Source organism: Pongo abelii, chromosome X (assembly GCF_028885655.2).
Source record: "Pongo abelii isolate AG06213 chromosome X, NHGRI_mPonAbe1-v2.0_pri, whole genome shotgun sequence".
Lineage (NCBI taxonomy): Eukaryota > Metazoa > Chordata > Mammalia > Primates > Hominidae > Pongo > Pongo abelii.
Window position 1 is genome coordinate 113,216,721 of NC_072008.2, and position 27,000 is coordinate 113,243,720.

Genomic DNA, 27,000 nt, shown 5'->3' on the forward strand with positions numbered 1-27,000 from the left:
ATGCAGCCAGAGAAACTTAGTGAAGATGAACTTATTGACATAAAGGAGGAAAGTGGTTGTGACAAAAAGGATGTAGATGTCCCAGAGGAAGAGGTACTGGGGAAAAGATCTTCACATTAGAAGAACTCTCAGAGATATTTTGCAAGATTGAAAGTACAAAGGATAAAATGTTGGAAGCTGATCCAAACTTAGAAAGGAGTATGACAATTTCCATGCCAAGGCATGGAAAAGATGCTTGATTCATATTGTAAATTATACTGCAAGAAGAAGAGAAGCACTGTTCAAACTACTTCTTTTCAATTTTTTGTTTTGTTTTGTTTTTTGAGACAGAGTCTCACTCTGTTGCCCAGGCTGGAGTGCAGTGGCATGATCACGGCTCACTGTAGCCTTGACCTCCTGGTCTCATATGATTCTCCCACCTCAGCCTCCCCATTAGCTGGGACTACAGGTGTATGCCACCACACCTGGCTAATTAAAAATATATATATTAGTAGAGACAAGGTTGTACTATGTTGCCCAGAGTGGTCTTGAACTCCTTAAGAGATCCTCCTGCCTCAGCCTCCCAAAGTGCTGGGATTATACATATAAGCCACCATGCCCAGTCTTAAATGTTTTCATTTCTATATATTTAGAGGGTACAAGGGCAGATTTCTTACATGTATATGTATATATTGCATGTATATATTGCATAGTGGTGAAGTCTGAGCTTTTAATGTGCCCATTACCCAAATAGTGAACATTGTACCCAACAGGTAATTTTTCAGCCCTCATCCTCTCTACCCTCCCACCTTTTGTAGTCTCCAATGCCTATTATTCTACCCTGTATGTTCATATGTACCCATTGTTTAACACCCACTTATAAGTGACTACATGCAATATTTGACTTTATGTTTCTGAATTATTTCAGCCAGGATAATGGCCTCCAGTTCCATTTATGTTGCTGCAAAAGACATGATTTCATTCTTTTTTTATGGCTGAGTAGTATTCCATGGTGTATATATACTACATTTTCTTTATCCGATCCTTCCTTGATGGGCACTTGATTCCATATCTTTGCTATTGTGAACACTCCTGTGATAAACATATGAGTGCAGGTATAATGATTGCTTTCCCTCTGGGTATACACTAGGTAGTGGGGTTGCTGGATCGAATGATAGTTTTATTTTTAGTTATTTTATTTTATTTTATTTTTTTTTTGAGACAGGGTCTTGCTCTGTTGCCAGGCTGAAGTGCAGTGGCATGATCTCGGCTCACTGCAACCTCTGCCTCCCGGGTTCGAGCGATTCTCCTGCCTCAGCCTCCCAAGTATCTAGGATTACAGGTGCCCGCCACCACGCCTGGCTAATTTGTTTGTATTTTTAGTAGAGACAGTGTTTCACCATGTTGGCCAGGATGGTCTTGATCTCTTGACCTCGTGATCCGCCTGCCTTGGCCTCCCAAAGTGCTGGGATTACAGGCGTGAGCCATTGTGCCCGGCCTATTTTTAGTTCTTTAGGAAATCTCCAAACTGCTTTCCACAGTGGCTGAACTAATTTACATTCCCACCAACTGTGTTTAAGTGTTCTCTTTTCTCCACAGCCTCACCAATATATGTTGTTTTTAGACTTTTTAATAATAGCTATTCTGACTGGTGCAAGATGGTATCTCGTGGTTTTAATTTGCATTTCTCTGATGATTAATGATGTTGAACATTTTTCATATGTTTGTTGTTTGCTTGTATGTCTTCTTTTGAAAAATGTCTGTTCATGTCCTCTGCCCACTTTATAATGGGCTTATTTGGTTTTTTTTCTTATTGAGCTATTTGAGTTCCTTGTAAATTTTGGGTATTAGCCCTTGTCAGGTACATAGTTTGGAAATATTTTTTTCTGATTCTGTAGTTTGTCTATTTACTATGTTTTTTTTTTCTGTGCAGAAACTTTTTAGTTTAATTAAATCCTATTTGTCTATTTTTGTTTTGTTGGGTTTGCTTTTGAGGACTTGACTTGGTCATAAATTCCTTGCCTAGGTCAATGTCCAAAAGAGTTTTTTTCTAGGTTTTCTTCTAGGATTTTTATAGTTTCAGGTCTTATGTTTAGCTCTTTAATCCATCTTGAGTTAATTTTGTATGTGGTGAGATGTATGGATCCAATTTCATTCTTCTGCCTATGTCTACCCAATTTTCCCAGCACCATTTATTGAATAGGCTGTCCTCTCCCCAGTGTGTATTTTTGTTGACTTTGTCAAAGATCAGTTGATTGTAGCTACATGGCTTTGTTTCTCTATTCCTGTTCCATTGATCTATATGTCTATTTTTATACCAGTACCATGCTGTTTTAGTTATTATAGCCTTATAGTATATTTTGAAGCTAGGTAATGTGATGCCTCCAACTTTGTTCTTTTTGCTGAGGATGGCTTTGGCCATTTGGGCTTTTTTGCTTCCATATACATTTTAGGATTGTTTTGTCTAATTCTGTGAAAAATAACCTTGGTAATTTGATAGAGATTGCATTAAATATGTAAATTGCTTTGGGCAGTATGGTTATTTTAACAATATTAATTCTTCCAATCTATGAACACAGGCTATTTCTCTATTTATTTGCATTTTCTTTAATTTCTTTCACAATGTTTTGTAGTTCTTATAGAAATTTTTCACTTCTGTATTAGTCAGTGTTCTCCAGAGGGAAGAACCAATTGTGTGTGTGTGTGTGTGTGTGTGTGTGTGTGAGAGAGAGAGAGAGAGAGAGAGAGAGAAAGAGAGAGATTATTAGGAAGAATTGGCTCTCACAATTATATGGCAAAGTCCTACAGTAAGCCTTCTGCAAGCTGGGGAAAGAGAGAAGCCGGTAGTGGCTCAGTACAAGTCTAAAAGCTTCAAAACCAGGGAAGCTGACAGTGCAGCCTTCAGACTGTGGCTGAAGGCCCAAGAACCCCCAGAAGCTGCTGGTGCAAGTCTCAGACTCCAGAGGCCAAAGAGCCTGGAGTCCAATCCAAGAGCATGAGGAGAAGAAGCAAGTGTCTGGCATGGGAAGAGAGACAGCCAGAAGATGAAGCAAGCAAGCTTATTCCCTCTTCTTCCACCTGCTTTGTTCTAGCTGGCTGGCAGCCAATTGGATGGTGCCCACCCACAGTGTGGGTGGATTTTCCTCTCCCAGTCCACCAATTCAAATGTCAATCTCCTCTGGCAACACCTCACAAACACACCCAGAAAGAATACTTTACCAGCCATTTAGGCATTCCTCAATCCAGTCAAATTGACACCTACTATTAACCATCACAACTTCCTTGGTTAAATATATTCCTAGGTATTTTATTTTTTTTGTAGCTATTGTGAGTAAGATTGCCTTCTTGATTTGGCCCTCCACTAAATCGTTATTGGTGCATAGAAATACTACTGATTTCTGTACATTAATTTTGTATCCTAAAACTTTACTGAATTTATTTATCAAATCTAAGAGTTTTTTTTGGTGGAATCTTTAGAGTTTTCTAGATGTTAATATAATAACTTATCATCAGTAAACAGGAATAATTTGACTATATCTTTTCCAATTTGGATGCCTTTTTATTTTTTTCTCTTGCCTGATAGCTCTGATGAGGACTTCCTGTAGTATGTTGAATAAGAGTGGTGAAAGTGGGCATCCTTGTCTTGTCCCAATTTTTAGAGGAAATGCTTCAACTTTTCCCCTTAAGTATGATGTCAGCTGTGGGTTTGTCATATACTGCCTTTATTATGTTGAGGTATGTTCCTTCTATGCCTAGTTTGTTGAGGATTTTTATCATGAAGCATTGCTGAATTTTATCGAATGCCTTTGCTGCATTTATTGAGATGATCCTATGGTTTTTGTCCTTAATTCTGTTTATGCAATGGATCACATTTATTGATTTGCATGTGTTGAACTATCCTTGCATCCCTGGGATAAATCCAACTTAATCACGTTGTATTTTCTTTTTGATGTGCAGTTGGATTTGATTTGCTACTATTTTGTTGAGATTTTTTGTATCTATGTTCATCAGGGATATTGTTCTCTAGCTTTCTTTTTTTGTTGTGTCCTTGTCTGGTTTTGGTATCAGGGTGATACTGACCTTATAGAATTAGTTAGGAAGAATTCCTTCCTCCTTGATATTTTGGAATAGTTTCAAGAGGATTGGTATTAGTTCTTCTTGGTATATTTGGTAGAATTTGGCTGTGAATCCTTCTGGTCCTGGGTGATTTTCTTGGGAGATTTTTTTTATTACTGATTCAATCTTGCTGCTCATTATTGGTTTGGTCAGCAGTTCTAGTTCCTCTTGTTTCAATCTTGGGAGGTTCTGCGTTTCTAGGAATTTATCCATTTCCTCTAGGTTTTCTAGTTCGTGAGTATATAATTGTTCATAATAGTCTCTGACGATCTTTTTTATTTCTGTGGTATCAGTTGTAATGTCTCTTTTTTCATTTCAGATTGTGCTCATTTGGATCTCTTCTTGGTTAGTCTAGCTACTGGTTTATCAATTTTATTTATTTTTTTTCAAAGAACCAACTTTTTGTTTCATTGATCCTTAGTAATTTTTGTTTGTTTGTTTTCTATTTCATTTAATTGTGCTCTGATTTTTGTTACTTCTTTTTTTCTGCTAACTTGGGATTTGGTTTGTTCTTGTTTTCTAGTTCCTTGAGGTATGACATTAGGTTGTTAATTTGTGATCTTTCTGCTTTTGATGTAAGCAATGTATTTTGTTTTTGCTTCAGAGTTTTTCAGTTCCAGAATTTCTGCATTTTTTAATGGTATCTATCTCCTTGTTTAATATTTCATTCATATCTTGAATTAATTTTCTGATTTCTTGGTATTGGTTTTCAGATTTCTCTTTCATCTCATTGAACTTCTTTAAAATCAATATTTTGAATTTTTCTTTATCTGACATTTTTAGGAATTCTTTGATTGGTATCTGTTGCTGGACAATTGTGGTCTTTCGGTGCTGTCGTATTTCCCTGCTTTTTCACATTTCTTGTGTCCTTTCCATTGATATCTGCACATGTGGTGTAGCAGTCATTTGTTCCAACTTTTTAAAATTGCTTTTATGAGGGATAATTTTTTGCTGAAAGTGATATATATTGTTGGTTAAATTGGATACTTTGGCTTTTATTTTAGGTATCTGCAACAGTGTGACTTTTGTATGACTCTTTGGGTAGTACACAGGCAGTACACAGTCAGTGGTATCTGTGATTTCCATGGTGGCTAGAGTACAATTATTAGCTGAGGTGATGGTGAAGTTTTTCTGAGGACTTGGATGTCAACTGAGCCAGTATTCAGGCCCCAGTGGTGGCAGCAGTGTGGCTGATGTCCCTGGTTTTAGGCCCCAGAGCAGCTTACACTGGATCCAGTGTTAGTGGGTCTTGGAGAGCTACTTCCTGGGCCTCCAGGTGGCTTCCTTAAAAGCTAGTAGTTGGGAGAGTGGTGGGCCTGGTGCGTGGCCAGGTTCTCAGGCCCCTGGGAAGCTAGTGTCATGTGGGTGATGGCAGTAGCAGTGATGGAGCAACCCAGTGGAACCCAGTTGGTATTCCTGGTTGCTGTGATAGGTTGGGCAAGCTAGTCCCCAGTCCCACAGCCATGCATAGTAGGGTGGTGGATATTGTGCTATGTGTGATTAGGAGAGCTTGGTCTTCTGTGTCCCTACCCTAGATATGTGGCAGCTGCAGCCAAATAACTTTGAACTCAGCCTGAGAGTAGGCCACAGCCCAACTTTAAACTCTCAAAATGGTGCCACCTGTGGGCTTGTGACCAGAGAGAGAGTGGGAGGACTTTTAGGCAAGCAGCATTGCAAGAAGCCGTGGGAAGTGTGGTCTGCTTGAATCTCAGTCTCACAGCAGCCCATTGCAAGGCAGTGGATATTGTCTTATGTGTAGGAGAGCCTGGTGTCCTTGTCCCCCTCAGCCAGGCTGCAATCCACATCAACTTGAACTCAGCCCGAGGGTGGGAAGCAGCCCAAGTGTTAAACTCTTAAAATGGCACCTAGGGCGTGCTACTAGAGAGGAGAGGGCAAACTAATTCTTAAGTTAAAAAATAAGTTTAATTCTCAATGTTGTTTTAAATTACAGTGCACTAATATCAGTTTTACTATTCCATCTATTCCCTACACATTTATACCTGACAGTAAGAGTTGTTCATGCTTTGACAAACAATTTTAAAGGTTATGGAACAATTGTAATTTTCCTCATTGATTATTAAGGTTCCAGCTTGCAATGGTCATTTTTATGGTCTTGCGCTACTCTGAAAGCAACGACTACCAGCATCTGCAGATCTTCTGTCTGGGCTGTTCAGTTTCTCTGGGGAACAGTCCTTCAATCTCTTGCCTGGTGACTATATATCTAGGTGCTAACATTTGGATTTGAGTAGCACAAGAGTTACAGGGGATCTCACCATTGAATATGTAGACTTTTACTTAATACCACTGTTTTCTAATGGTACCTTGCTGTGTGCCTAATATCCCCAAAACCAAAGCCTCTCTGATTCAGTTTCTCCATGGAATAAATCTCCTGTCTTGTACTAGGATAGAAGAAGAGACTCAGGGGTGTAACTTTTTTTTTTTTTTTTTTTTGTCTTGCTCTGTTACCAAGCTGGAGTGTAGTGGCATGATCTCTGCTCACTGCAACCTCTGCCTCCTGGGTTCAAGTGATTCTCCTGCCTCAGCCTCCCAAGTAGCTGGGACTACAGGCGCACGCCACCATGCCCTGCTAATTTTTGTATTTTTAGTACAGACAGGGTTTCACCATGTTGGTCAGATGGTCTCGATCTCTTGACCTTGTGATCTGCCAGCCTCAGCCTCCGAAAGTACTGGGATTACAGGCGTGAGCCACCACGCCCAGCCAACTCTTTCTTATACATGCCTTTAGCCAGACTCTTTTCAACTCCACTCTTTTCCCAACCCAACTTTACTCCAATTCCTGTCTTTCTGGGATTCTGTAGGTAAATTGGTTTGCTTCTCATTGGCATTATTCCTTGCATGGACTTGGTGTTCTGCCTTTTCAGCTCTGCTAACTCCTCTATCTGCTTTCCATTTTCCAAATTTTTTCTTATCTCTTATCCTCTGTGGTTTCTTTTTATGCTCTCTTTATTCTCATGTGTTTACACTTTTTAAAAAATGTCTTTAACCCCATTTTAGTGGAGTTTAATGAAAGAATAGGTGCTCAATGTGTATGTTAAAATTTTGTGCTCTATTATAAAAAATGTATAGTGATCCCATCTGTCCTATTGTGTAATTTCTTTGTCAGTGCTTAGGTGGTTGAGTAAAGACATCAAGGTAGTAGACAATAGAGTTCATCCAGAATTAGGGTTTTACCAGACAGACACAGCAAAAATTCAGAGGGACAAGAGAGCTTGAGACAGTGGCAAGATGATAAAATGATGAATCATGTAATATAAATTGAATAAGAATGGAAGAAAAAAAAGAAGAGAGTCGATGGACTGAGAGAAAATTAAGGGGTTAGTATATTGTAGTTTCTAATTAGGTTTTAAAAAGGTCATAGTGGGAATAGTCAAATAATTAATCAAGAATGAGAGGAACTCAAACAGTGGGATATTTGAGTTATTGATTGTGGAGATTGAAAAGTCATGGGTGGCTGAGGTGATATAGAGAATAAAGTTATTAGAATGAGGTACCAAAGAACTGAGAAGCCAGATGAATGAGTTGTCCACATGGATGTTGAAGTCATACAGGAAAATAAGCAAAGTTAATCCTACTTGAAGGCAGTGGTCCTTTTGAAGAATAACAGTAACAACCAGAAGAAGCCAAAGAAAGAGGAAGAGGAGGTGGAGGATGAGGAGGGGAAGGAGGAGGAGAAGTCTAGAGTAACTTTCATCACATTTCCATTCTAGACAGTAGAACAAAAGAAGTTTCAAAGAGGCAAAGGACATGGGCAGCTTTTTTTTTTTTCGGAGTCTTGCTCTGTCGCCCAGGCTGGAGTACAGTGGCACAATCTTGGCTCACTGCAACCTCTGCCTCTCGAGTTCAAGCAACTGTCGTGTCTAAGCCTCCCAAGAAGCTGTGATTACAGGCATGTGCCACCACACACACCTAATCTTTGTAGCTTTAGTAGAGACAGGGTTTTGCCATGTTGGCCAGGCTGGTCAATTCCCAGCCTCAAATGATCTGCCCACCTTGGCCTTCCAAAGTGCTGGGATTACAGGTATGAGCCACCGTGCTCAGCCAACTTTCTCAAAAAATATTCCTAGAAGCTGACACATATCACTTAAGCTTACATCCCACTGGTCTGAACTTTACATACCAATGGCTTATACACCCATGGCCACTTTTATCTAGAAAGGAAGCTGGGAAATAGAACATTTTTTCTCTGGGAAGCCAAAGCCATGCACCTAGCTAAAGTTTATATTACAATGGAAGAATAAGAGAATAGATATGGGGCAGGGGGTAACCAGCAGGCTCTGTCACAGCCCTGGAAATCAGGTAAGAGGGGAGAATTGGTAAAAGGTTTATTGGCCACGGAGAAATATTCTCACCATTTAAATGATGCTCAAAAATAATCTTAAATTATTTATGCTCCAATGTTGCCTCACTTCTTTAAAAAATAACTGAATATACCAGGCACAGTGGCATATGCCTATAGTTTCAGCTACTTGGGAGGCTGAGGCAGGAGGATCACTTGAGTCCAGGAGTTTGAATTTAGCCTTGGTGACAGAGCAAAATGCTGTCTCTAAAAAGTAATAATAATAACTGAATAAATCTTTGGTATCCCTTAACAGAGAAGCCAACAGGAATTCAGATATGCCAAATTAAATAATTAGCCCTTTAAAGTTACCAAGAGGCATGTGAACTTTCACTCTCTTAAATAATAATAAGGGCTACTGTGGTGGGCTAAAAAACACCACCACCACCTCCCAAAAATATTCACATCCTAATCCCTAGAACATGTGAATGCAAACTTAAATGGCAAAAGAGGGGGATGAGGGTCTTTGCACCTGTGATTAAATTAAGGATCTTGAGATGGGGAGGTGTTTTGTCTGCCTCCACTTCATCCCATTATTGAGAGAGGGAGTACTGCCCTAGGTTTCTGGTAATGGCCAAATACACGACACTTGACACTGAACGAATGAGATTGACAGCAGTTTATTAGTTACGTACAGTCACAGCCCAAAGGAGAGGGACACTACATGACATGCAGGGCCACACAGGGGTTGCATTTGGAAACAGAGTAAACCAGAAGAGACTGGGAGGCAGGCTTTGTAGTAACAGAAGGGTGGGGTATCCCCTGGTTTCTCTGGGAGGATGTGATTGCCTTGTCTGAATAATTGCATAGGCTCCCAAAGAGGAGAAACCCATTAGGTTGAGGACTAGGTGGTGTGTAGCTGGTACAGCTGATAGAGAGACTAGCTGGGTAGGAAACCATTCCTGCTGGATGGGGGACATACCAGGCAAGATTGGAGGAAATGATGGTTGGGCTTTGAGGCCCTGTGAGGCTCAAAGATGTCAAAGCAGCACATGAAAGTTTAGTTCTTACACTATAGGAGATTATCCTGAATTATCTCAGTAAATCCTAAATGCAAGCCCCTGTATTCTTATAAGAGGGATGCAGAGGGAAACGAGACACACAGAAGAGGAGAGGGCAATGTGATCAAAGAGGCAGAGATTGGAGTGCTGCAGCCACAAACCACAAAATGTCAGCATGCACCACAAGCTGGAGGAGGCAGGAAACAGATTTTCCCCTAGAGCCCCTAGAAGGATGGAGGCCCTGCTGACACCTTGATTTCAGTCCAGTGAAACTGGTTCCAGCCTCGATAACTGTGAGAGAATACATTTCTGTTGTTTTCAGCCACCAAGTTTGTGGGAATTTATTACAGAGGCCATAGGAAACTAATTCAGCTACCAACCACTGAGCATTTACCATGTGCCAGATACTGTGCTAAGTCCTTTACATGCATTATCTCATTTAATCCTCACAACATCCCAAAGAGGTAGATACTATTGTTAACTTCATTTTGCAGATAGAGAAACTGAGGTTTAGGGATGATAAATAACTTGTCCAATGTCACACAAAGCTCAATGGTTACATTGAGAGAGCTACCCCAAATTTACATGGCCCTGGAGCTCATGCTCTTAATCACTACCCAATGTTACAATTAGAACATCTAATTTCATGGCCTTGAGGAAGGCTATCTGAGAAAATGGGAAAAAGCATAAGGAAGTTTGGGCAGTAAAGGAGAAAGCCAAGGCATAGAAAATACCAGGGAATGAACAAGAATCTCTCCACGTGCATGGGCTAACAAAGCAGCTATTCATTTATCTCTTCATCCATTCTACACATACTTAATGAGTGTCTAATATGTGCTTGGCACTCTGCTAGATGTTGGGGGAATAGAGATAATAAATAACTGAACTTCTCCTTTTGGAATCTCTTCTATTTTCTCCGCCCCAGAGTGAACCAAAAACAGCTTTCTTGGGCAACACTGGCCAGAGACACTATTCCACCTCCATGCTGAGGGCCAGCTTGAACTTTATTCATTCCAAAACCCAACCATTCAACCAGATCCTCAAACCACTGAAGACGCTCAGTCAGTCAAAAGGGGTCAGAATCAAGGGCAAACCTCTCTGAAGTGCTTATCACTCTCCAGCATCCCCTAAATCTTGAAATGATCCTAGGCCTTTCTTAAGCCTCCCTTCCACCTGCTGGTCAGATAGACCCTGTGTTGTAGGACTCTTCCAGCCTTGGAAAGTGGTTTCCAGAACAGTTTGCTTGAAGTCTCTCTAATACCCAAGAAAGACATGGAAGCCACTTGAGGTAAGTGCTGTTCTTCACTGATTGCCCTGCAACACTGCTTTCTGAACAACTACACTTCACCCTTTGCTGCCTTTATCCACAATTCATTAGTTTCCACTGATGAAACCAATCAAGTTGGAATAGATGAATACAGCCATGTGTATGCATTAGCTTGGTCCATTTCCCAGTATGTAGACTGTCATATGATAAAGCTTCCATGAATACATTGCATTGCAAAAACAGGAACTGCATACAAATTGACCTTTTATCATCTTAAAAGGTCTTCCCTGGGGACTTTCTAAGCATAAATTCAGTGGAGGAAGTCACAAAGGAAAAATATAGATACATGTAACAAAGTTGAAATCAAAAACTTATGTGTATTAAAAAAACATAGACATTGCTGGCAGGTAAATAAATTGGTACAACTTTCATGGAGGGAAATCTGGTATATGTATTAAAAGCCTTTCTAATGTGCTTACCATGTCACCCAGGAATCCCACTGCTAAGAATTTATCCAAAGGAAATAAACCATATGGGCACAAAGATTTTGCTATGAGGATATTAATCTAAACTTTAATTATAATAGTGGAAGGTTGGAAGCAACCCAAATGCCCTATAATAGAGGGCTGATACATTGATATGATGGAATACAATGCAGACATTAAAAATCATATTTTAAAATAATATTTAGTGTCATAGGAAATGTTCAGGATTTAATTAGGTAAAGAAATCGGGATGTAAAATATACAGTACTTAAAAATATAATAAGTATATATATTCATTATTTCAAAAAAATATGTATCAAAGATCTACTGAGTATAGTGATAGATTTTGGGGATATTGCAGTGGGCCAAACAGTCTTTGCCCTAATGAAGGAAAAAAGACTAAAAGGAAATAAACCAAAATCTATATCATTAAAGATACCTATGTTCGGGTGGGTTAAGGGTGATTTAAATATTTTGCTTAATACCTCTCTATATTTTCCATGATTATATACTGTTTTCACAACTAAGGAAAAGTTATTTAAAAAATATCTTCCAAGCCAGGCATAGTGGTACATTCCTGTAATTCCAGCTACTCAGGAGGCTGGAGGAGGAGAATCACTTGAGCCCAGGAGTTCAAGACCAGCCTGGGCAACATAGCCAGATCTTTTCTCAAAAAAAAAAAAAAAAAAACCTTCCTTCAAATTGAGGCTAGCTACTATGCCTTGTGAAGCCTAATACATAAAAGCATCTTATATTTAATGAACTCTGGAGGATTTGGACCACTTCCATGACCTTCAATTAATTTGATCCTCCATACAATTCTGTGGGGATAGGGAAGGCAGGGATCATCATGCCCATTGTACGGAAAGAGGTTGAGGCAGAAAAAACAAGCGATTGCCCTGGAAAATAGAGTGGGTTTGGGATAGAATCATAACCCTAAAATCAAATTTCAGGGCTCTCTTAACTCTGCTGTATTTCCCTGAATGTGTTGGGAAGGCAAAGGACCTCCCAAGGCTTTGATCCAAATTCCTTTCCAGACATTTGCCCCTCTTATCTTTCCCGCTTTTTTCAAGTGACTGGATACTATGGAATTCCCAAATGAGCAAGAGAAATAGCTGAATCATTTTACTTTCTAGCTTTCCAAAGATTTAGAATTGTAGAATCGCATAAGGAAGAGATCTTGGAAAGCATTCCAGCCTTCTATCCAAGTTGAGAAGATTGCCTCGAGGGTACCCCTGCTCCTGATCTCTCTCTCTCTCTCTCTCTTCTCTCTCTCTCTCTCTCTGTCTCTCTCTCTCTCTCTCCATCTCTCTCTCTTTCTCTGCCAGGTACAGGTACCCTTTCTTTTCCTCCCTTCCCCTTTTGAGAAGTCTGCTAGATGGCCATTTGATTGACTAAACAAATTAGACTTAATGTCTTCTGGCTGGTAATGAACTCATGCCTGAACAGCAAATAGCCATGGCATTTGCATTTTAACTCAGAACTCTGAAGACACCAAACCCAAAAGAGGTATGGAATTTCAGGCAGCATAATAGGCTAGTTAGGGAGGTATCCCTGGGCAGGATCACATTTTGGCAGCTCTGCTACAGATTTTACAAAACCTAGGCAGGCTACCTATTCCTACCGCATATATGATCAGCCTCATCCTCAGGGAGCTGGCTCCATTGGAGGAGAAGACTGAGGATACAGTTCACAGCAGCAGGTCCTTCTAGCCTCTGCCTAAGGGGTTAGTGGGTGCAGCCAAGTGCAGTGCCCACAATCACTCAGGAGGAAGTGAGGGAGGTTGCTGAACAAGGAAGGGAATGAGTTGCTAGTGGGAAGATTTTCAATCCTTCTGAGAGAAAAACAAATCCAATCTTATTCATTTGTCTCCTGGTTCCAGCCTCCACCCTGCTTAGCCTGCTTGGGTCAATGACAGATTTGAGCCTTTGTATTAATAGTCAGCCTTCTTTCCTTAGTTCTGGCCTCTACTTGAGCCTACTGCTGCTGCCGCTGCTGCTGCTGCTGCTACTTAGGACCACTCTCCATCCATTAACACATCTGGCTCCCCAGTTTGCTGCAAGCAAAAATTGAGATTTTGTTGCTCAGGTTCTGCTTCACTGCTTCTGTTCAGGGCTTACCCTCCCTGGGGCATGCAGCTCTTCCCTGTACCCACCCACCACCCTCCCCCATGGCTTTTGCTCAAATTTAAAGCTGTTTTTGGAAGCATCATTTCTGGAGCCAAAGGAAGTAAAATTCAGACTTACACCAAGCCTGACTTGATGTTGGCTGCAGTGGTCACCTGCCTGGCATAGTTTTCAACAGCATTAGGAAAAGATTCCCTGTCCAGGGAATAGTAACAACTAATATTTATAAATAAATATGTGCCGGGCACTGTGCTAAGCAATTTACATGCATAAATCATTTAATCTAAAAAAAAACTATGTAATAGGCACCACTATTATCCCCATTGTACAGTTTTCCAGTTCAAGATGGTAGACTGAGCACAAACATTTAAGTCTTGTCCCTCCAGAGGCCTCATTAAAATAATAGCACAGACATTTTAAAATGCATAAACCCACCACAACAAAGAGAACAGGAGGGAGGCCATCAGTGGCTGAGAAATTTAAATAAATTTCTGAAGTCAGAAAGCATCTGAGCAGTGCTAACTGATGAAGTTGAGTGGAGCAAACAATCAGTTGAAACTCTGTGTGGAAGGGCTGCAGCTAAGGAGACAGCTCGCCTACCTTGCAAACCTTAGCAAGACTACAGGTACGACAGAAATAAGAGTGAGGACTGGGGCTGACAACAGGGAGATTAACTGAAGGTCTGCATAAAGAAGAGTTGACCACCAGTCCCTACATGGAGATGACATGGAAGACAAATATTTACTTGCCAGCCTAAAACCAAAGAGTTTCTTCACTACAGAAATTGAATAAAGTCTCTAGAGAGAATTAGGGCAGCTAGTTGGATGTCAATGACTCAGAGTTAGGCCTTTTGTAGTTTGGTATTTAAACTCCACCCCATATCCTCTGCAAAAGATTAATATACAGATCCTCCCATTGTCCTTAAGCAAAATCTGCCCATTGTCAAGGTCTGCTCACATATGCCCAGCTCCCAATCAGACTCTCTATAGCCTCATTTTAAAAGATAAACAGGAAACAAAAGAATATAAGACAATTAGACATATGAGGGAAGACTGGAACTTTAAAGAAAAATCACAAGATTTAATGAAACGAGCAGAGTTGATTTAGGGAACTAAAGGTACTATAAATAAAATTCCAAGTAGTATCCACAGAGAAATTTGAGATGGTATTACATCTGTAAAACAATAACAGAATGCAATAAAAAATAAGAACAAAGAATGCAATTGAGCTCTTTGCGAGACTTTTCAATGTAAACATTTGTACATTGCTTTAATGTTTGAACCACGCAAAGGTACTACTTTTTTGAAATAAAGTAGTTTAATTTTTTTTTTGAGACAGAGTCTCGCTCTGTCACCCAGGCTGGAGAGCAATGACGCAATCTCAGCTCACTGCAATCTCCGCCTCCCAGGTTCAAGCAATTCTCCTGCCTCGGCCTCCTGAGTAACTGGAATTACAGGCGCCTACCACCTTCCCTGGCTAATTTTTGTATTTTTAGTAGAGACGGGGTTTTGCCATGTTGGTCAGGCTGGTCTCAAAGTCCTGACCTCAGGTAATCCACCCACCTCGGCCTCCCAAAGTGCTGGGAATACAGGCGTGAGCCACAGCGCCTGGGCAGTTTAATTTTTTAAAATGATGAGCTATTGGAAATAAAATATATGATTGGCAAAATAAAATATCATAAAAATTTTCTGTTGCTTCATAACAAATTACCATAAGTTTAGTGGCTTAAAACAACCCATATTTTTAATCTTATGATTTCTGCAGGTCCAGAAATCCAAGCACAACATAGCAGGGGTTCCCTGCTTAGAGCCTCATGAGGCTGCAATCAAGGTAACCTTAAGATGTGTTCTTATCTGGAACTCAGGGTCCTTTTCCAAGCTCATTTGGGTTGTTGGCAGAATTCAATTCCTTAAAGTTATAAGAATGAGACCCTTACAACTCAAAGTTGCCATCTCTATAGGCAGTCCACAAAACAACTGTTTTCTTATTCAAGGCCAGTGAAAGGGTCACTCCAGGTTCTGTCTCTGACTCCTAGACTCTCTTTGAAAAGCTCACTGATGAGCTGACAGAAGTAAGCTTCAGAAGGTCGGTAATAACAAACTTAACCGAGCTAAAGAAGGATGCTCAAACCCATCGCAAGGAAGCTAAAAACCTTGAAAAAATATTACATGAATGGCTAACTAGAATAAACAGTGTAGAGAAGACCTTAAATGACCTGATGGAGCTGAAAACCATGGCACGAGAACTACGTGACACATGCACAAGCTTCAATAGCCGATTCAATCAAGTGGAAGAAAGGGTATCAGTGATTGAAGATCAAATTAATGAAACACAGTGAGGAGACAAGGTTGCAGAAAAAGAGTAAAAAGAAACGAACAAAGCCTCCAAGAAATATGGGACTATGTGAAAAGACCAAATCTACATCTGATTAGTGTACCTGAAAGTGACGGGGAGAATGGAACCAAGTTGGAAAATACTCTTCAGGGTATTATTCAGGAGAAATTCCCTAACTTAGCAAGGCAGGCCAACATTCAAATTCAGGAAATACGGAGAACACCACAAAGATACTCCTCGAGAAGAGCAACCTCAAGACACATAATTGTCAGATTCACCAAGATTGAAATGAAGGAAAAAATGTTAAGGGCAGCCAGAGAGAAAGGTCGGGTTACCCACAAAGGGAAGCCCATCAGACTAACAGCGGATCTCTCGGCAGAAACTCTACAAGCCAGAAGAGAGTGGGGGCCAATATTCAACATTCTTAAAGAAAAGAATTTTCAATCCAGAAATTCATATCTAGCCAAACTAAGCTTCATAAGTGAAGGAGAAATAAAATCCTTTACAGACAAGCAAATGCTGAGAGATTCTATCACCACCAGGCCTGACTTACAAGAGATCCTGAAGGAAGCACTAAACATGGAAAGGAACAACCAGTACCAGCCACTGCAAAAACATGCCAAATTGTAAAGACCATCGAGGCTAGGAAGAAACTGCATCAACTAATGGGCAAAATAACCAGCTAACATCATAATGACAGGATCAAATTCACACATAACAATATTAACCTTAAATGTAAATGGGCTAAATGTCCCAATTAAAAGACACAGACTGGCAAATTGGATAAAGAGTCAAGACCCATCAGTGTGCTATATTCAGGAGACCCATCTCAAGTGCAGAGACACACATAGGCTCAAAATAAAGGGATGGAGGAAGATCTACCAAGCAAATGGAAAGCAAAAAAAAGCAGGGGTTGCAATCCTAGTCTCTGATAAAACAGACTTTAAACCAACAAACATCAAAAGAGACAAAGAAGGCCACTACATAATGGTAAAGGGATCAATTCAACAAGAAGAACTAACTATCCTAAATATACATATGCACCCAATAAAGGAGCACCCAGATTCATAAAGCAAGTCCTTAGAGACCTACAAAGAGACTTAGACTCCCACACAATAATAATGGGAGACTTTAACACCCCATTGTCAATATTAGACAGACCAACAAGACAGAAGTTTAACAAGGATATCCAGGACTTGAGCTCAGCTCTGCACCAAGCAGACCTAACAGATATCTACGGAACTCTCCACCCCAAATCAACAGAATATACATTCTTCTCTGCGCCACATAGCACTTATTCCAAAATTGACCACATAGTTGGAAGTAAAGCACTCCTCAGCAAATGTAAAAGAACAGAAATCACAATGAACTGTCCCTCAGACCACAGTGCAATCAAATTAGAATTCAGGATTAAGAAACTCACTCAAAACCGCACAACTACATGGAAACTGAACAACCTGCTCCTGAATGACTACTGGGTAAATAAGGAAATGAAGGCAGAAATAAAGATGGTCTTTGAAACCAACAAGAACAAAGACACAACATACCAGAATCTCTGGGACACAACTAAAGCAGTGTGTAGAGGGAAATTTATAGCACTAAATGCCCACAAGAGAAAGCAGGAAAGATCTAAAATCAACACCGTAACATCACAATTAAAAGAACTAAAGAAGCAAGAGCAAACAAATTCAAAAGCTAGCAGAAGGCAAGAAATAACTAAGATCAGAGCAGAACCAAAGGAGATAGAGACACAAAAACTCTTCAAAAAATCAACGAATCCAGGAGCTGGTTTTTTGAAAAGATCAACAAAAATGATAGACCTCTAGCAAGACTAATAAAGAAGAAAAGAGAGAAGAACCAAATAGAAGCAATAAAAAATGACAAAGGGGATATCACCACCGATCCCACGGAAATACAAACTACCACCAGAGAATACTATAAGCACCTCTAGGCAAATAAACTAGAAAATCTAGAAGAAATGGATAAATTCCTCGACACATACACCCTCCCAAGACTAAACCAGGAAGAACTTGAATCTCTGAATAGACCAATAACAGGCTCTGAAATGGAGGCAATAATTGATAGCCCACCAACCAAAAAAAGTCCAGGACCAGATGGGTTCACAGCCGAATTCTACCAGAGGTAAAAAGAGGAGCTGGCACCATTCCTTCTGAAACGATTCCAATCAATAGAAAAAGAGGAAATCCTCCCTAACTCATTTCATGAGGCCAGCATCATCCTAAGACCAAAGCCTGGCAGAGACACAACAAAAAAAGAGAATTTTAGACCAATATCCCTGATGAACTTTGATGTGAAAATCCTCAATCAAATACTGGCAAACCGAATCCAGCAGCACATCAAAAAGCTTATCCACCATGATCAAGTGGGCTTCATCCCTGGGATGCAAGGCTGGTTCAACATACACAAATCAACAAACATAATCCATCACATAAACAGAACCAATGAAGAAAACCACATGATTATCGCAATAGATGTAGAAAAGGCCTTTGACAAAATTCAACAGCCCTTAAGGCTAAAATCTCTCAAGAAAGTAGTTATTGACTGGATGTATCTCAAAATAATAAGAGCTATTTATGACAAGCACACAGCCAATATCATACTGAATGGGCAAAAACGGGAAGCATTCCCTTTGAAACCTGGCACAAGACAGGGATGCCCTCTCTCACCACTCCTATTCAACATAATGTTGGAAGTTCTGGCCAGGGCAATCAGGCAAGAAAAAGAAATAAAAGGTATTCAATTAGGAAAAGGGAAGTCAAATTGTCCCTGTTTGCAGATGACATGATTGTATATTTAGAAAACCCCACCGTCTCAGGCCAAAATCTCCTTAAGCTGATAAGCAACTTCAGCAAAGTCTCAGGATACAAAATTAATATGCAAAAATCACAAGCATTCCTATACACCAATAACAGACAAACAGAGAGCCAAATCATGAGCTAACTCCCATTCACAATTGCTACAAAGAGAATAAAATACCTAGGAATCCAACTTACAAGGGATGTGAAGGACCTCTTCAAGCAGAACTACAAACCACTGCTCAATGAAATAAAAGAAGACACAAACAAATGAAAGAACATTCCATGCTCATGGATAGGAAAAATCAATAATGTGAAAATGGCCATACTGCGAAAATGGCCATACTGCCCAAGGTAATTTATGGATTCAATGCCATCGTCATCAATCTACCAATAACTTTCTTCACAGAATTGGAAAAAACTACTTTAAAGTTCATATGGAACCAAAAAAGAGCCTGCATTGCCAAGAAAATCCTAAGCAAAAAGAACAAAGCTAGAGGCATCATGCTACCTGACTTCAAACTATGCTACAAGGCTACAGTAACCAAAACAGCATGGTAGTGGTACCAAAATAGATATATAGGCCAGTGGAACAGAACAGAGGCCTCAGAAATAACATCACACATCTACAACCATCTGATCTTTGACAAACCTGACAAAAACAAGAAATGGAGAAAGGATTCCCTATTTAATAAATGGTGCTGGGAAAACTGGCTAGCCGTATGTAGAAAGCTGAAACTGAATCCCTTCCTTACACCTTATACAAAAATTAATTCAAGATGGATTAAAGACTTAAATATTAGACCCAAAACCATAAAAACCCTAGAAGAAAACCTAGGCAATACCATTCAAGACATAGGCATGGACAAGGGCTTCATGACTAAAACACTAAAAGCAATAGTGACAAAACCCAAAATAGACAAATGGGATATAATTAAACTAAAGAGCTTCTGCACAGCAAAAGAAACTTCCATCAGAGTTAACAGGCAACCTACAGAATGGGAAAAAATTTTTGTAATCTACCCATCTGACAAAGGGCTAATATCCAGAATCTACAGAGAACTTGAACAAATTTACAAGAAAAAAACAAACAATCCCATCAAAAAGTGGGCAAAATATATGAACAGACACTTCTCAAAAGAAGACATTTATGCAGCCAACAGACACATGAAAAAATGCTCATCATCATCACTGGTCATCAGAGAAATGCAAGTCAAAACCACAATGAGATACAATCTCACACCAGTTAGAATGGCGATCATTAAAAAGTCAGGAAAAAACAGATGCTGGACAGGATATGGAGAAATAGAAACCCTTTTACGTTGTTGGTGGGAGTGTAAACCAGTTCAACCATTGTGGAAGACAGTGTGGCAATTCCTCAAGGATCTAGAACTAGAAATACCATTTGACCCAGCCATCCCATTACTGGATATATACCCAAAGGATTATAAATCATGCTACTATAAAGACACACGCACACGTATGTTTATTGCGGCACTATTCACAATAGCAAAGACTTGGAACCAACCCAAATGTCCGTCAATGATAGACTAGATAAAGAAAATGTGGCACACATACACCATGGAATACTATGCAGCCATAAAAAAGGATGAGTTCACGTCCTTTTCAGGGATATGGATGCAGCTGGAAACCATCATTCTGGGCAAACTATCACAAGGATGGAAAACCAAACACCGCATTTCTCACTCATAGGTGGGAATTCAACAATGAGAACACTTGGACACAGGGCAGGGAACATCTCACCCTGGGGCCTGTCATGGGGTGGGGGGCTGGGGGAAGGATAGCATTAGGAGAAATATCTAATGTAAATGATGAGTTAATGGGTGCAGCAAACCAACATGGCACATATATACCTATATAACAAACCTGCATGTTGTGCACATGTACCCTAGAACTTAAAGTATAAAAAAAAAAAGCTCACTGATTAAGTCAGGTCTACCCAGAATAATATCCCTTTTGGTTAACTAAAAATAAACTTATTTGGGATCTTAATGATGCCTGCAAAATTCCTTTACTTTTGCCATATAACCTGATCATGAAAGTAATATGCCATCCTATTCACAGGTCCCACCCACATGCAAGAGGAGAGGGTTACACAGGACATGTACATGAGTCAGGAATCTTGGGGGCCATCGTAGAATTCTGCCTACTACAAAGGACTGGAAGATAGAGATGAGGAAATCCCTCACAATGGGGAAAAAATAGATAAGAAATAAAGGAAAAGCAATAATGAAGAAAAATTTAGAAAGTTCAACATCTAGCATCCAATTATTAGAAATTCCAGAAAGAATGGAGAAAATTATCAAAGAAGTAATATGATAAAATTCTGAAAGCCAATGGAAAACATGAGTTTTCTAACTGAAAAAGCCAACCAAATGTCCTGTAGAGTTGTGTTTTTCAAAGTCACATTCCCAACCATGCCAGGGTTCATATGCTGAATACTATGAAATGCTGATAAAAGAAATCAGATAAACCTAAATAATGGAGAGACATACCATATTCATGAATTAGAAGACTTAACATGGTTAAAATGTCAATTATCCCCAACTGGCTATAGATTTAATGCAATATTTATCAAAATTCCAAGAGGTTTCTTGCAGATATAGATAAGCTTATTCTAAAATTAATATGAAAACGCAAAGGTGTGGACAATGCCCGCATCATTCTGAAGATCGACAATGCCTGTCTTGCTGCTGATGACTTTAGAGTCAAGGATGAGACAGAGCTGGCCATCCACCAGTCTGTGGAGAGTGACATCCATGGGCTCTACAAGATCATTGATGACACCAATGTCACTCAGCTGCAGCTAGAGACAGAGATCAAGGCTCTCAAGGAGGAGTTGCTCTTCATGAAGAAGAACCACGAAGAGGAAGTAAAAGGCCTACAACCCCAGATTGCCAGCTCTGGGTTGTCCATGGAGGTAGATACCCCAAATCTCAGGATCTCACCAAAATCATGGCAGACATCCAGGCCCAATATGATGAGCTGGCTTGGGAGAACCAAGAGGAGCTGGACAAGTACTGTTCTCAGCAGACTGAGGAGAGCACCACAATGGTCACCACGCAGTCCGCCGAGGTTGGAGCTGCTGAGATGGCGCTCACGGAACTGAGACATACAGTCCAGTCCTTGGAGACTGACCTGGACTCAGTGAGAAATCTGAAGGCAAGCTTGGAGAGCAGCCTGAGGGAAGTGGAGGCCCGCTATACCCTACAGATGGACCAGCTCAACGGGATCCTGCTCCACCTGGAGTCGGAGCTGGCACAGGCCCTGGCAGAGGGACAGTGCCAGGCCCAGGAGTACAAGGCCCTGCTGAACATCAAGGTCAAGCTGAAGGCTAAGATCGCCACCTACCGCTGCCTGCTGGAAGATGGCAAGGACTTCAATCTTGGTGATGCCCTGAACACCAGCAATTCCATGCAAACCATTCAAAAGACCACCACCTGCCGGATAGTGGATCAGAAAGTGGTGTCAGACATTAAGCCAACAGAAGCAGGGTACTCTTTGGGGAGCAGGAGGCTGATTAAAAGTTCAGAGGAAAAAAAAGAAAGAAAAGAAAAAGAAAAAAAGAAAGAAAAGGCAAAGGAATTAGAAAAGCCAAGACAATATTTGTGGAAAAAATAAAATTAGAGGAATCACATTGAATGATTTTAAGATTTATAGAAAGTTAAGTAATCAATACTGAGCGTTACTAGTGAAGAGATAGGCACATAAATCAATGAGATGGAAAAGAGAGTTCAGAAAAAGATGTACAAAAAGAGACAAAAGGTCAGGTGTGGTAGCTCACGCCTGTAATCTCAGCACTTTGGGAGGCCGAGGAGGGCGGATCACCCTAGGTCAGGAGTTCAAGACCAGCTTGGCCAACATGGAGAAACCCCATCTCTACTAAAGATACAAAAATTAGCCAGGCATAGTGATGGGCACCTGTGATCCCAGCTAATAGGGAGGCTGAGGCAAGAGAATTGCTTGAACCCAGGAGGCAGTTGAACATCCACAGTTTTAAAAAAAGAACATTGACCTAAATATTATACCTTATATAAAAGTGAACTCAAAATAGATACTAGATCTAAATGCAAAACCTAAAACTATAAAACTTTTAGAAGAAGATGTAAGTGAAAATCTTTGTGACCTTGGGTTAGGCAAAGAACTTTTAGACATACCACCAAAAACTTGATCCATAAAAAAGAAAAATTGGTAAATTGGACTTTATAAAAAGGTAAAACTTTTGCTCTGTGAGAGATACTGTTAAGAGAATAAAAATACAAGCTACAAATTGGGAGAAAATATTTGCAAATCACATATCTGACAAAGAACTTGTATCTAGAATATATAAAGAGGCTATTAAAACTTAGTAAGAGGCCAGGCACAGTGGCTCATGCCTGTAATCCCAACACTTTGGGAGGCCAAGAAGGATCACTTGAGGCTGCAGCCTGGGCAACAGAGCGAGACTCCATCTCCGAAAAAAAATCAAACTCAATAAAACTTACTGAAACCAACCAATATTTTTAAGTGGGAAAAAATTTTTTTGAAAAGTCACTTTACAAATGAGGATACAAAAACGGCTCACAAACACATAAAATTCATCATTCAGGAAATGAGAATTAAAACTGCAAAAGTGTGCGTTTAGAGAGCCACTAGTAATTGAAATAAAAAGGAATGTTAATACTAAGTTTGGCAAGGATGTAAAGCAACTGGAACTCTGTTTCATTGTTGGTGGGATTCTAAAATGGTACAACCACTTTGGAAAGTACTTTGGCAGTGTCACAAGGTTAAACTTAATACCAATCATATGATACAGCTTTTTCACTCATAGAGAGAATGGAAAACATATGTCTGCACAAAATCCTGTAAACAAATCTTCTTAGCAGCTTTATTTACAATTGTCAAAAAATGGAAACAATCCAAATACCCAATAAAAGTGAATAAACAAATTTTGGTAAATCCATACCATGGAGTACTACTCAGCAACAAAAGGGAATTGACTAATGATACATGAAACAACATGAATTTCGTAAATATTATGATGTGTGAAAGAAGTCAGATGCAGAAGTATACATACTGCATGATTCTAATTTATAGTGACAGAAAGCAGGTCAGTGGTTGCCTAGGGATAAAGAAATGATTTACAAAGGAGCCTGAGGAAAACTTTTGGAGGTGGTGGGTATGATTGTGGTGATGGTTTCACAAGTATAAACGTATGTCAAAACTTATCAAATTGTACACTTTTAACACGTGCAGTTTATTGTAGGTCATTTACACCTCAGTAAAGCTATTTTAAAAGATTATAAAAATTACACTAATTTAAAGAAGTCATGCACAAAAGGTTACCTACATATGATTCCATTATATGAAGTTTGAGAATGTGAAAATGTTTTAATATATTTTAAAGTCAGAAGTAAAAATGGACTTTTAGGTCAAAGATGTTTCAGCATATAATATTAATATACTTATCTTTATACTAATGCAGTCATAAAATACAGTTTGTTTAATGAAGGAAGGGTGCAGGAAGGCCAAAGTTCCTTGGGCCCATGCAAATCATAATACATTCCTCTCTGTAGTGAATTATATTGGCAAAGTCACAATAATGTAAACATGATTTATTGGCTGTCAACTTTTAGAATCTACCTATAAACAAAGCATGGGAGATGTATTCATTGTTATAGAAGAAAATGTAAATACTATAAGCCTTGACAGTGTAGAAGTAATTAAACATTTGACAGAAAATGAAAGTAGAAGGGGAGAAGAGGTGGAGGGAAGCATATGGACTTGAATAGCTCCATCTGATAAAAATGGGGAGTCAAGAGACGCTATCTATAGTTTATGGTATAATATATAAGATTTCAGATACATTATTCAATGTTCTAAAAGTAATTAGTAGTAGAACAACAATATTACATAACTCTATTGGGGGTGTGAAGGAGTGGAAGTGGGTATGTTATTGAGTACTGCCCTCTCATCTATCATAGTAGAAATTCAATAGATAAGTATCTCAAGTTGATAAATCAAGGAAGAGAGCAGAGGCATATTACTTAGTGAACTAGAGGTCAATCGTCAGAAGAATTAAAAGAGAAAGATTAAAAATGGCAGCTTTGTGGGTCTGAAGGTGGATGGGGTGACAGAAAGGGTTTTGCTCTTCATTGTAAGTTTTTCTGTACTGTTTGATTTTTTTAATCAGGTTCATGTGTCATTTCAATTAAAAAAAAAGTCATCTTCTCTCACCCCTGTCAGTCTCTACTTGAGCATCATTTGTATCCTTCATTGTTCTCATCACAATCTGTAATTATTTTAGTTATATGTGTGATGATTCAGTTAATGTCTTTTTCTCCCATTAGACTGTAAGCTCCGCAAGGACAAGAACAGAGTCTGTCTTCGTCGCCACTCTGTCCCCAGTGCCTAGCATAGAATGTAGCCCAGGAACCAGGATCACACCATGCATAGCACTCCGGGAACTTCTTATTCAAAGGCCTCTCCAAGCTTCCTCTAGGACCAACCGGCAGTTGAGATAGAAGATGTTCTGTTATGGAAAGGCAGTGTCCTCCAAAAGGGTAAGAGCAGGGATGGCCATGAGCAGAGAAAGGCACTACAGCCAAATAGTACCCCAGAAAGTGTTCTAAACCTTCCCTGGTGAGGGCGTGAGCTGGGGCAAATCAGGTTATTCCTCCAGCATTGAAATCCTCTTTAAAAGAACATTAAGGAGTGCCTTCAAGTGGGCATTTTGTAGGGAGTAAAAGGAAGAGGGAATAGCAAAGGCACCTCTTAGCCCTGGGAGATATAAGCCGTTGGCATTTCCACACTAGCTAAAAAGGCTTCTCTCAGTCTGCCTGGGCTTGTGTCTGCCAGCAAGTACAGGCAGGTCCAGTAGATGCAGCTGATTTTTGTGGTCCTCCATGGGCAGTTCTGAAGAGGTCTCTGGAAACTGCTTGATAGCAAAGCTGGAGATTATCTTACGGTCAGAACAAGAGAGCCTGGGGCATGGAGCAGAGGAATTGGACTGTCATATCTTCTAGAGCCACTTCCACAAGAACCTTGGGTATGCTGGGGTGAATGGTATGGGCAGACCTGTTTGCTTCCTGATTAAATGAGGAAAGGTGATCTGTGAGGCCACTCCCTCCTGGCCATAGCCTTACACATGATCCCTGGAGAGTAATAGACAGGGAGATTTCAAGGTTCAGACAACCCCATTGGACCCCTTGGGCTGTCTAGGGCTTCCTGGAGAGAACACTCTTCTTTTTTTCAAATTATTATTATTATTATTATACTTTAAGTTCTAGGGTGCATGTGCACAATGTGCAGGTTTATTACCTATGTATACATGCTCCATGTTGGTGTGCTGCACCCATTAACTTGTCATTTACGTTAGATATATCTCCTAATGCTATCCCTCCTCCCTCCCCCCACCCCATGACAGACCCCGGTGTGTGATGTTCCCCTTCCTGTGTCCAAGTGTGAGAGAACATTCTTCTAATGAGGGGAACTAAAAAGAGGGAAGCATGGAAAAAAGCCAATGAGGAATTATGACGCCACCACTGGAGGAGGTGGGTTAGAGTCAAGATGGCTCACAGGGAGAAGTCCTTGCTTAGCAGGCCTAGAAACCTAGCACCCGTAATTGTGCCTCCCTCTTTCTAGGAAGACAACAAACTGTCTTTCAGCTTTGTCTACCAGGTGCTGAAACCTCCCTGTGGCCAGATTCCTGGGGCCGGGTGAATTGTCAATAGGCAACTGCAGTCACTCAGAATCTTTCTAGAATGAGTAACTCAAAGACACGGGTTTGTTTGATCCATTTTGAACTACTGCTGCATGTAGCTCAGTCTTTGGCTCTCATCGGGAGACTTCCAAGTAAACTGAAAAAAGGCAGGAGCTGCTGGGTCAACTGGCAGATTCATTCAAGTCACAGAAAGACGGGGAATTGTAAGAGGAGAAATGAACACTAAGGCCATTTCTCTTAAGTGGAGAGGGCTTGGAGTAGAAAGCATGAAAAATGCCCCTCCTGTGCTGGGCTCACTTCTCAGGGCCTAGGGCAAAGGCAGGACATGGTGTTCCTGCTTTCACAGGGATTGAAAAAAACTGGTGGCAGCACACAGCTTGCTGCTGGGCAGACAGCATGAGTGTCTTCACTACTACTCTTGGTGGTTCAAGGGCAGGTTTGCCTCAGCCCTTAGAACACAGTTCCCTGGATTCCTTGGCCCTCCCACATCTGGAGAGCAGCAGTAACCACTTCACTGTGGGCAATGAGGAGTCTCTTAGTTGGACAATGTTAGTATATGCAATTGATTCAGAGCCTAACTTCATTTCTTCCTAACTTCTAACTGGTTTCTTCCAAGTTCCTACACTTGGCCTGGCTTCCTTTTCTCTGAGTTGGTCATCAAGTACCCAAATGGAATCCATATTCTATAAATTCTTCCTCTCCCATCTCTGGAGGCAGTAGAGTAGTGCTTAAGGGTACATGCTCTGGGGTCACACTGCCAGGGTTCACAGCCCAACTCTTGTTTGCCAGCCTTGTG

The 27,000-nt window shown here is 40.3% G+C and overlaps 1 protein-coding gene across 1 annotated transcript; it reads left to right on the forward strand.

Annotated features, from left to right (window-relative positions):
* LOC129052827 (keratin, type I cytoskeletal 18-like) lies at positions 1-25,506 on the forward strand. Its single transcript, XM_054544188.1, is given in 5 exon segments — positions 1-93; positions 10,379-10,514; positions 21,145-21,426; positions 21,429-21,996; positions 25,395-25,506. Coding segments are annotated over 5 exon segments (1,191 nt in total).
* The last annotated feature ends 1,494 nt before the right edge of the window (positions 25,507-27,000 follow it).